Source organism: Lycorma delicatula, chromosome 4 (assembly GCF_047948215.1).
Source record: "Lycorma delicatula isolate Av1 chromosome 4, ASM4794821v1, whole genome shotgun sequence".
Lineage (NCBI taxonomy): Eukaryota > Metazoa > Arthropoda > Insecta > Hemiptera > Fulgoridae > Lycorma > Lycorma delicatula.
In genome coordinates this window covers 64885936-64898831 of record NC_134458.1, presented here as the reverse complement: position 1 = coordinate 64898831, position 12896 = coordinate 64885936, and the positions used below count along the sequence as shown (strand labels likewise).

The 12896-nt window shown below is 32.5% G+C and overlaps 1 protein-coding gene across 2 annotated transcripts in view; it reads right to left on the bottom strand.

Annotated features, from left to right (window-relative positions):
* MBD-like (methyl-CpG-binding domain protein 2) overlaps positions 1 to 12896 on the bottom strand; it is a 66140-nt gene that overhangs the window by 34131 nt on the left and 19113 nt on the right. Inside the window, exon 2 of one of the 2 annotated variants that reach the window (XM_075363194.1) lies at positions 6490 to 6642. The exons of the other annotated variant lie outside the window; for it this stretch is intronic. Coding sequence (XP_075219309.1) covers positions 6490 to 6642 — 153 coding nt within the window. The remainder of the gene's footprint in view (positions 1 to 6489; positions 6643 to 12896) is intronic. 2 annotated transcript variants of the gene reach the window in all.

Sequence of the window (12896 nt, the reverse complement as noted above, 5' to 3'; positions counted from 1 at the left end):
CATGGTCCATAGTTGGCACTCCTAAAAAAAAAACCTAGAGGCCCAAAAATAAAATTATTACTTTTGGTAAACCATTAACAGTAAACATTCATAATTTTATTTAAACATAATATAGTAGTGACAATTCATAGATTGATTTCAAGCAAAATGATGTAAATAATAACTTTAGTGCTTGCTTACAACAGATGTGATGACAAATGGGTAAGAATGGGTTTTCAAAAAAAAGAAAATACACACGGTAAAATTAAACATAAATTTTCATTTATACTTAACACACAGAACATCTACATTAGCACAATTTTCCTGCAGAATGGAGAAAGAAGTGATAGAATCATGCTCTGAATATTATCACAATAAATACATAATGAAGGTAGTCCTTTTGCTTTAAAAATACTTTCTGATCAGAATATGTTATCTGCTTTGTGCACTTACCACATTAACGATTATGGAGGTAATTTTCCTTTCATTTGAATTCTAAGCGAAATTTTTAATTTATAAAAATAATTATGTTTATGAACAAACTAGTTGCATGTAATATTTAACTGTACATCATCAATACCTAAATACAAATAAAAGTACTACAAAGAGTAAATTTTAATCTGCAAAAAAAAAGTAATATTTCAGTCCACAGTACAGAGTATGTACAGCTACTGTCCACACTCCTGAAGACTGTTAAAATGAAGCAACAGCACTCACTATCACTGAAATAAATTATTTGAAAAAAAAGAAAACTAAAAAGAAATATTGAAAATAAATATTCAAAGAAACTTTGAATACACTTACCCCTACCACAAGCAAACCTTTTATTAAAATTGGAAGCTATATAAGTAAACTTTTACTAAGAGAAACTATCTGTCATTCCACACAAGTTAATTAACAGAGTTCAGAGCAGCATGGTTTCACAAAGTCCTTCCCTCATTCCCTTAGAAGCCAGTTGAAAAATGGGTAAAAACAGGATTGATTTTCTATCTTGAGTTTTCATGAATAGTTATTAATTACTCAATACAGTAATATCAATTGATTAAGAAAAACAATGAATAATTAAGTTAATTTTCATTAAATGCATAACTATTTTAAAAAGAGCATCACTTCAAAAGAAATTACTATCATTAGATCTATATGGAGTATACATGTTAATCACTTCATACAAAAACAATAAAAATAAAAATTAAGATAGTAAAATTTTTTAAAATGTTAAAATTAGTAATTATCTCTCTGTAGAAATTACAAGATAATATTATCATCAGTAAATTAGGTAACTTAATTCATTAGGCTTTAAGAAGGCTTACAAGCTATCTGCAGTAGCTGAGCTGTAAATGAAACTTCATATGTGAAAGGGAAACTGAACATGAGGTTGTAAGAGTGTTGATAATGTGTATCAGAAAAAATAAAAATAAAGATCTGTTAGTATAAGGTTAAATTGAAAAACCACTCGCTAAGAAAGAACAGAATAGAGTATTCATTTATTAGATATTACATGTGTAGCTGTAGTCATAATTAAATACTTAAGTAACAATTAAACATGAGAGGAATTAAGAGAAGGATGGTTTGAAGTGATTCTAATTTACAAGCAGAAAGAGTGATAAAGCAGCTGGCAATCATATTACTAAAAGTAATATACTTAACTTACTACTAACAAAAATACAAGGTCTTTTGACAAAAACAAAAAACTATTTATGAAATGTACAGAAGTATAAAAAAGTAATTAAATATGAAAAAAAATATAATGTATAATAGATTACAAATGAAACAGCAAAAATGATTAGCAACATATTAGAATGTGTTCCTCGGATACGCAAAGAATGATTGTTTCATATATGTACTGATTAGTAAAAAAGATGAATTATGTTACCTCAGAAAGTTCAACATTTATTAAAAGACTTATATACATATAAATAGATAAAATTAATCATGGAAAAGGGAGATACAGTTGGTCTTATGCTATAAATAATACTGCTGTCTATCAATGCAATCAAATATTTGTGGTTTTTGATGGAATTCATCGAACACAACATTAAATAATATTAAAAGCTTTCTATGAAATGTTGGAATAACTTTGAAGGTAGTTATTTTTAATCCAATAAAATTGAATGGATTTTAAAAAGGATTTTGCTATTCTAAATACCAATGCATGAGCCCACTCTCCAGGTTGCACAAAGGCTCTACTTGAAAAGCCCAAGTCAGAGATTTTTGAACATCCCTCTACAGCCCTTGATGCTAAATAACAACCACCTCTTCACAGAGTTAAAGATCTGCCTAAATATTAGTACTTTGAAGTCAATCATGGGAAGTGTTCATGGGAAGATGTGGGCAACAGTTACAGAGAAACAACGCCGGTAGGTAACTTAAGCATATATAATAAAATTGTTTTTCTTTATTGGTCAATCAGAACTTTATTTTAGAATAGCTTCAGTAGATCAGTGGAACTTAATTATGAAATCCAGAATAATTAATATGATGAAAAAAAAATAAAAGGGAAAGATTGATTTAGGATCATATGAAGTACACAAACCAACATACAAGGTCTGTTCAGAAAATAACCAAACATTTTTAATTACATGCCAACACAGATATTTAATGACGTGCAGTTGGCAGCATTGTGTCCACATAACCTCCTCTGCAACCACATGTTCTTGGATTATTGATATCTCGTTTAGTTTTTGTGTTATTGTTGTTTGAGTGCAACAAGTTTCAGTGTGATTAGAAATGTTTGCAATGTGTGATTTTTGGAAGCAATGATACAACGTAAAATTTTTCGTGAAACTGGGGAAAACTTTCACGCAAACTTTTCAACTTTTGAAACAAGCTTACAGAGTTGATGCTCTGGGTCGTACACAATGTTACAAATAGCTTTCATGATTTAAAAGTGGTCATCAGTCAATTGAAGATGACTCTCAACCAGGAAGGCCTTTAACTGATGACACCCACGTTCAAATAACCAATGACCTGGTGCATGCAAATAGCTGAATGACTGTTGTAAAATTTACAGAAGATGTTAGCATCTCATATGGATCATGCCATGACATTTTGACTTAAAAATTGAACATGCATCAAGTTGCAGCAAAGTTTGTTCCTTGTTTGATAACCGAACAGTAGAAAGTACACTGAGTGGACATTTGTTGGCAATTTCTTGAACAAACCAGTGACAATGAAACATTCGTGCAAAGGATCATAACGGGAGATGAAAGCTGGGTTTACAGCTATGACATTGAGACAAAAGATCAATCATAACAATGGATTTGCAAAAGATCTTCATGCCCCAAGAAAGGACATCAGTTTCGATCCAATGTCAACATGATGCTCCCTGTTTTTTCAATTTTTATGGAATTGTGCGTTTTAATTTCTTGCCTCAAGAAGAAACAGTGAACTGTGCATACCAAGGCGATTTACAACGGTTATGTAAAAAATTCCAAGAGACCAGCAACAACAATGCACCTGCACAATCAGCTTTGTGCCAAAAATCAGATGACTGTTCTCCCTCAGCATCCCTACTTCCCAGACCTGCCTCCTTATGATTTTTTCTTATTTCCAAAATTAAAATCAGTGATGAAAGGATGCCAGTTTGAGACTATTGATGACATTAAAGCAAATTCATCACAGACCTTAAAGATCATTTCAAATGAAGATATCCAGGACTGCTTTGCAAACTGGAAACAATGCTGGTGAATAGGCGGGGGGAGGGGAGTACTCAGTGGGACAAGGACCAATAATCTGTAAAATTAATAATAAAGATTAAAAAAATAAAGTTCGGTTAATTTCTGAACAGACCTCATATAAGTCACAAGATTTATGTATAAATAAAAAATATTCAAGTAAGAAAGAATTAACAGTTAATTATGTTATATCTTTAAGATAAATCAAAACTCGAAATTATCAATAAAGGTCTTTGAATATAATCCAAGAGGGCTACACAATTTTTCATACAAAACAGAATTCTATGTTTCTAAAGAATTGCTTTAAACTAGAGATGCTCACTTACTTTTAACTTTTCTACAATCATTTCCACATTAAGTAAGAGTAGTTACAAAGAAAAATTGTTCCTGAGTAAAACTGTAAATTACCTCAACCCAAGCCAGCCTATGTAGAACTTCCTCCACCTGCATTTGACTTTTTTCATCTTTCTACTTACAGACACTGCAGGCATTATGATAATCGCTGCCCAGGGTTGGTGAATGCCTGTGGGTCTGTCTAACGATTATGTTTCCTGCCAGAGGGACACATAGTCTTCCCAAATCAGCTGATTTGGAAATCGAGAGTTTTGACGTTCATGTCCTAGTAAGGTCAGTTATTTTTACAAGGATTTGAATACTAGATTATGGATGCTGGTGTTCTTTGGTGGTTGAATTTCAATTAATCACACATCTCAGGAATGATTGAACTGAGACTGTACAAGACTACGCTTCATTTACACTCGTACATATTATCCTCATTCATCCTCTGAAATATTATTTGAAAGGTAATTACCGGAAGCTAAACAGGAAAAAGAAAGAAAAGAGAATCATATAAAACTGAAGAATATGAGCTGCAGCCTAATCAGGTAAAGCCAGGTTCCTTCTACATCTCCTACCAAATCTATCCTGTTCTAACCCTAATATATACCAAAATAAAGCATAAATAACATATTCAGTAACACTGTGAGAAATACAGGTTTTTGTTATCCTAATAAAACTTTAGAAGATAATTAAAATTATAAAATAATTGTACAGTAAAAAGTATTAAGTTAACTGCAATACTAAGTGCAAAATTTACAGAGTTGTCAAAAGTTTTCTTATTAAATTATATGATTCTGCGGATAAGCTTTTTATCTGCTGAAACAATTGATATGCACTTAGCATTCAGCATATTTAATATGCTGACAAAACACTAATATTAAATACATGTTAAGAAATGTTATGGGAAACGTGTGTTTCTAATTAACTACTGTTAAATTCAAATCCTGTAAACTTTCCATTATTTCCAATGTCTAATTGATAATTAGTTCCAATTTAAAATATGAACTACATAATATAACAACTACTTCAGAAATATAAATCCAATATGGTTCAGGGACTTGAAATTGTACAGACTGGCAGCGTGAATCAAACTTATCAGAACAGACAACTTGCGCTTTTATTCAAAGGGTTTAAAACTCAAGAATTCAAGAAAATTATAACAAATGAAAAATAAAATAATTTAAACAAAGGCAACTTTTAAGAAAATTATTAAAGTGGAAATTTAACTTACACCAAACAAATTTACCATGTATAATTTGGGCTACATATACCATGAATTTGTTATGATGTAATTTTCCATAAACATTTTCCATTTTGAATTTAACAGTGAATCTGATCTTAGGTGATCCCTTGATGAATTCAAAATTAACATTTTTTATGTATGTATTACAGGCTGATCCTAAGACAAAACCACAAACAACTCCTCTGCAGATACAGCTGTACAGATATAAAATGTTTAACTTCAAAAGGTTTATTTTACATGTATAAAAACTGCCATGCCACAGTTTCCATCAACAAGGAAATTCAATCACTACACTCACATGAACATTCAAGTTGAACAAATAAAACTGAACACCTTATCACAAATAAATTACACCAGGTAAAACAATTGACTGCTTAAGACTTTTGCTTCACCTCAAAATATTTTCATCTCATGGAGCTTCACATTAGATACCCAATCCTGGTAATTATAAATTATATTAAATGTAAAATTACAAATAACTTAATGTTACATGATGTTAGTATGGCAGACTAAAAATATTACCATGCACATAATTAAAGCATCTGTTTTGATTTGGATGTATGTTAGCATTTTAATTGCTAATAAAAAATAAAATCATCAGACCAAAACCAAAAAAAAATTTTTGCAAAACAATAATTTTATACAAACGCACATATCCAAACAAACATTAACAAAGTAACACTAAATAACAAATCATGCAAAAAAGAATGTTATACTATTTAAGATATAAACATAATTATTGCAGAACCATGCTTTTATCTTAATAAATACATTAATTTATACAGAAAGTACGTACATTTATTTATGTTATGTTCACTTAAATTAAATAAGCATAAAAAAGTAAAGAATATAAATGTGACTGTTATAAGTACATGCACACTGCTGTTACAAATTTATTGGTCGATTACAAATTTTTTAAAAATAACTTTCTTGGAGAGTTGCTATTTATTATTATTTTAGACTCTTTACAGACTAATTAATATTTAAAATATATGCAGATAGAAAATTTAGAATTTCTGAATTATTTCCCAACGTACAATATCAGCTTACAAACTGTAAGGCCAGGAAAACACAGTTAAGTGCAAATAACATTAATAATAATAACTATTATTATTACAAATAGTACAGAACACTTTTTTAACAGATAAATAATAAATAAAAATATATAAAGGGAGGAAGAACATGAAAGTTTGGTGCATGAAGGTGAAATCTTCACATACCAATGATCTTAAGAGAAACCTAACTTTCTTTTACCTGGTGATATCGAATGGGCTTCCTCTGTGTTTGCGTTGTTTTCTTAATACGTTATTTGCTTTTCCTGAGCGAAAATCGAATGCACTCACATCAACGAGATCCCCCATACAGCGAGCCAGTTGAGGCTTGCTGCGAAACTTCTGGCCATCAGGACTGCAAAAACAAACCTTTTACCGCTGAATTTTAAAAATGGAAAAATCCAATGATCCAAAATTGTAATTGTTTTTGCATTGAAAACAAAGTTTTTTTATTAGCAATTACTATTTGAGAATATGTTTAGTGCAACACTAAATTAAAACAAAACAACAGTTTTCAATCTAAAGTGGTACGATGCATAAATGTAAGTATAAGTAGACTATTATCAGAAATTATTATTAAGCATGAAGATTAATTTTCATTTAAAATAAATATGAAATTCAGGCATTACACAATTAAATATGAGCGGATCTATTACACATCCAAATATAAGTCCATAAAATGACTTGATATTTCCATCGACCAGTAATCCAAGACTTATCAACGAAGGAGTTTAAAATTAGAGGCAGGGCCAAAGTTGCATTCCATAAAATACATACTTACAATATTCACAGATGTGTCGAGCTACATTATTTTAAAGAAAGGGTTAAAATGTCAAATTATAATAAAATAATTTATTCTATCAACCCACATTTACCTTCATCAAACTTTTCTTAAACACAAAGTTATAACTATTAAAATATGATATTCACTAATTCTTTTGCTTTCTTCTGAAAGCATAATGAAATAAATATAACCTAATAATTCTGAGATTCTAATCACCTAATGAGAATTAAAACTATCAACTTAATGTTTGCACTACTGCATTGCCCACAAAGCATGACCCCATTCCTTTAACAGGGATCCTGTTAAGGAATAGGCTCACAGAAGTCCAGCTTAATGAGAATCTACCTGTTTTCCAGATATCCTACTGCAATAGTAATTTATTTTCTACTCAAAACAAATTAACAGCAAGACACGTAATAAATTAGAAGCAGAAAAGATTCATAATGCAACAATTCAATTAAAGTCAAAAGAAAAAACAAACACTGAAATGTGTTCAAAGAAAGACAGTAGATTACCTAAATAAGAAAGAATCATTGATTAGTAGGTGAGTATTAAGATTAGATTTTAATCAGAAGAGTATTCCAAATACAGACATCACACATTTGTGATTCGTAACATTCTTGTGTCTGGAATAAACAAATTATTTAACGACTGTATTCAGACAGAAATGTAAACTGTCATTACAAATGCAGGTAACAATGTAAATATTAATTTTATCACAGCAAATACAATAAACAGATATTTACACATGCCGATAACAAACATTATGATGCGACTAATCTTAAAAATAGATAATTGTAAAGAATAATATTTACCTTATGAAACAAAAAAATTGCTGTTCTTCAAAATATTATTTTTGTGTGTTTTGAGCTGACATTCTATATAGATATAACAGTCTATTAATTATTCCAAAAATTAATTATTAGATTAAATATTTCGAAGCCAGTATTCAATATTTTTAAAGGCTGTATTAAAGTTCCTCTAACCTCTAAACGTAAGTGCTACAGATTACAATGCATCACACGTATATTTTCCTCTACACTAATGTACATTGGAATTTTTATTTTTATTAAACCTGATTTTTACTTCTGTAACAATAAAATGCAACTTTTAACTATAGTTACAGAGTAAACTAAACAATCGTATACAAAATTCTGGGCAGTTTATGAATATGAAATTTACATCTTTTTTCATTAAATAAATGTCGCTTTTACACACATTTTAACTAATTTGTTTAGCACTTAGGTGTGATATATACAGTGGAATTCTACAGATAGATGTCCACACTGAAGCCAATCTGCAACGGGATATCAACAAACATGACAATCAATGGCTTACAAATAATGAATGATTTTACTAAACCTCTGTGATCGCATGAGAACATGATCACCATAATTAGACACAGTATTCTGTTGTTAATTATTATTATCTATGGAATATAATGCCTGACATAACTCAAAACTTAATATAACCATTTCCTTAAATTGTACTTCTCTCAATTTAAGGCACTCACTTTCTTTGATGTAACCAAAAAGCATACAACTAGATTTACCATATTAAAAAGGAATCCTTAATTACAGCAAAATATTGCGGCTGTACATTATAATCATCGTAACTTTCCTTTACAGATTTGATAACAAATAATCAGAAAAAATTATTTAATTGCTTACCATAGTTATTACAGTTACAGAAAACATCTCTTCTATTACGGATTTGAAGATATTTTAAAAATTAAATCCTTTTAAACCCACCCACTCTCTGTAGACAGATCAGACTTTGATAAAAAATTTATGTAGAAATTCTCTGAAAATTGCACATTTCATTTTTAATGCAGAGAAAGCTGTAAACTGCTCATACATTTTTATGGAAAAGATCATTCAAATCGACCAGTGTTCCAAAACATACCACTAGAAAATGGTAACATACTTTCTCAAATCTAATGTGCAGTTTTTCTAACTTTTTAAAGATCGGGGTACATTACAATCACATATACAGTATGTCTGAAAAGCCCTCAAACTAAATTAAATAAAATACAGATTTAAAGTAAACGAATTTACTCACATCAGCCCACTACATGAGTTCTCTAGTTATACACTAATTGCAGTGCCTTAGAGCCCATAAAACACTCTGGAGAAATCACTTTGTGGGATCGCCTTCAACTGCTTGGTGCAAGCCCTTTGGATAGCTGGAATGTCGTCGAAAAAGTGGCCTTTCAACTTGAGTTTCAGGAACAGAAAATAGTCTGCTGAAGCCAAGTCGGGTGGGATAAGATGATGGAATGTTAACCACGTTTAACTCTTCTGCTATGGCCCGAAGAGTACGATAAGGTTGTTCGAGAAGGAACGCACGCACTTATGCAACTTTTCGTCGTGAACAGCTGTTGACAGCCGCCCGCTTCGTTCATCGTCATCCAACGACTTTCTACAGTCTTTAAACCGCTTCCACCATGTGTATGTTGTAGTTCCACATCATTTGCATCACACCATGCCTTGGTAACTCGTGATTTATGGCAAGGTGCGTTGTCTTGCTTGAAGATGAAATTCTCAGCCAACAGGTTATGGACACTAGGAAGCATGAATTCTTCCATTGTTTTTATGTACTGTATGCTGTTCATTGTCTCATCCATTATTCTAAGGTGTCCAGCGCCCTCTGATGTTATGCAACCCCACACCAATACAGCATCTCCACCATGCACAGCAGGAATGATGCAGGCTGGTAGAAACTTTTCAGGTTTTGTTCGCCTGACCCTAATTTTTCTGTTTGAATACAACTGGAATCTGCTTTCATCAGAAAATACAACCCTTCGTCAAGCTTCTTTCAACCAGTTTTTCGTTTGCTTGCAAAACTGACGACGTTTTGACTTGTGGACAGCGCTTAAAAGAGGCTTTGCTAATACAAAATGTGATTCCATTCCAGATTCTTTTAAACGTCTAGAAAGAGTGGGAGAGTGGTTTAACCTGAATTCCATGATTTTGTGCTACTTCTGTCGCTATATCAGGCATACTAGCAGACCGATTAAGTTTTGATACCTTTATAATTGCTGTCTTGCCTCATTGACGTTTTTCGTGGTCGACCAGATCGTGGAAGATCAACGACAGTTTCTCATCCCGATATTTTTGAACAACTTGCTGTACACATGTTTTTGATATTTTTAATTGTTCAGTAATGTCTCTGTATGTTTTATTTGCTTGCCAGAGACCGATTACTTGCCATTTTAATTCTACACTAGCACTTTTCTTTCCAATTATTAATAAAAAAACTTTTCACCAACCCAAACTCAAAGAAACAAATGCTAATATATCACCGTTTTGGTGAGGAACAGCTAATAGTGCCGACTTGACATTTTTAATTATTGTTGGTATACCTGACACTTTAAAGTGATTTGTACATTTTTGAACATTACTCTTAAAAACAAAAATTTCATGAAAATTTTAAAATCACTTAGGCCCTTTTAACTCAAAAAATAATTTTTTTAGAATTTTTCTTATTGCTCATTGAAAAACTCTAAAACAGCTTTAAAATGATATCACACTCATTAGCCTAGGTTACATATTTTACGAGAAATAGTAATTTCTTTATTAAAAAAACGGGCTAATTTTAGCTCATTTAAAATATTTAAATGACTCCATAAAATTTGAAGCATCTAACTTAGAAGCTTGCGGTTTTCACCAAAAGATGTATTTTTTAAAGCTGTTTCTCACAGACATATAAGATTTGTATGTAGTTCATAAGTTTAAAGACAAACTGACATAAACAGTTTTACTAAGGTGTTCTTAAACTTATGAAAGATACTGTAGTTCCTTGGTTGTCTGAGAGATGGCGCAACTTGTAACGGCTACAGAGATTTACTTCGGGAACCTTTCAGACCTACTGCGTATAACACCTTTTTTTAACCAGTAGAGTGACAGGAATGCTGTCATTCAACAAAAAAAATGATCTATTAGCATGAATGTTGATCAAAATGATCAACACTTTTCGTTCTACAATCTTACACAAAAATAGAGGTTCAACAAGTATATCATAATCAATACTTCCTTATCAAGGCACTTGGTCCAGTGGTCCACAAGAATACGTATCCCTTCCAAGAAAGTTTGCGAAGCCACTTAGCACTGCTTCCTACACATCCTGAGCGGCTCAAACAGACAAAAGTCAGAGGGAGCACAATCTGGGCTGTAGGGAAGGCGTTCTAGTACCTCAAATTCATTTGATGTTTGAACGGTGTGGCGAGCCGTGTGCGAGCGGGCGTTGTCATGCAACAACACTTCTTCAACAATAGACCTTGGAGTTTGTTGCGAATCGCTGGCTTCAGCTTGTTTTCCAACATTTCACAGTAACTCGTGCTGTTGATCGTAGTCCCCTTTTCCATTAAGTACTCCAGTTTAGAGCCTTTTGCGTCCCAAAAACAGTTAGCATAACCTTTCCCGCCGATGGTTCAGTCTTTTTTTCTTTGTCGAAGTCAGGTGCTTCCACTCTGTACTCTGGCGGTTCGATTCTGGCTCACAGTGACGAACCCACGTTTCATTACCAGTGTTATTCTGCTCAAAAATGTGTTGCCTTCCTTGTTTGAAGCAACCAAATAAGCGTTCGCAGATATCAACACAGTTCTGAGCTTTAGTTCTGCAGAGAGCTACCTTGATACCCATCGCACAAAGACTTTACGAAAGCCGAGCTTGTCATGGATGATTTGATGGGCAGAATTATGACTGATGTTCAAAGATGCTACCTCGTCGATTTTAACTTGCCTATTCGCTGGAACCATCTATCGAGTTCGTTGACTCTTGATGTTTGTGGTGGAGGTTGACAGGCATTCCCCTTCGTGCATCACGCTCGTCCGGCCAGACTTCTTGATACAATAAAAAAACATTTTCACGCGATAAAGTATTGTCCCCGTATTGTGAAAATGTCTACGATGAATTTCAGCCCCTTTCACACCATCTGACCAGAGAAATCGATCATCGTTCGCTGTTCTGCCTTGGTGCAAACTGCTAGTGGAGCAGACATATTTACACTGTAATGACAGCAGCCAAATGACTTGATCAGGATCATATTTCAAAGACGTGAACCGCAGTCGTACTAACTCTAAGCACGCATGCGCAGAAGGCAGTATGACAACCTTGAATGTGTGTTGTGGCAATAGTGTAGGTAACTTTGACTCGCTCTCATAAAATAGATCACACAGCAATTCGGTTTCATATGACGGATAAACAGTTTATGTTCAATTAAAGAGCTGAAAAGAAAAGAAGTTTCAATAAAGACAACCAGGCAGAAAGAAAAAACTGGTAAGAGTAATACTAGAAATTTCAGCTAACATAAATAAACTTCCTCCATTTAGAATTTTTAAACAGAAAGCATTGCCTAAGAGGCAGCAATGATTAACTATTCACACTATACGAATAGAGATGATGTACTTGGCTAATGGCAGGAGAAAGGTCAAAAGGCCAAGCAACTAATATTTGATAAGCTATAAATGAATGGGATCACTGGTCAAGAGCTCTCTTTAATAAAACATCAATGCTTTGTTTATAATCCTACAGAAGTACGTATTGATCAAGTAAGGAGAAAATTATAATGTCAACACACAACTCATTGTCATTCCAGGAAGCACAATGTGTTTTATAGAACCTTGATGTCAGCATCAATAAACCTTTTACCACTACAGTTCAAGAATATTACGTGGCAGAGAATAGTATGCAGCAAGGAAAATAGACTGTGCTATGTGAAGTCACCTTCTAATAGACTTAAGTAGCTTTGAATGTATCTTAGCAAACAACTAAAAAATAATTTGAGACTGCTGGATTTCAAATGCACTAGATGTAACAGTTGAC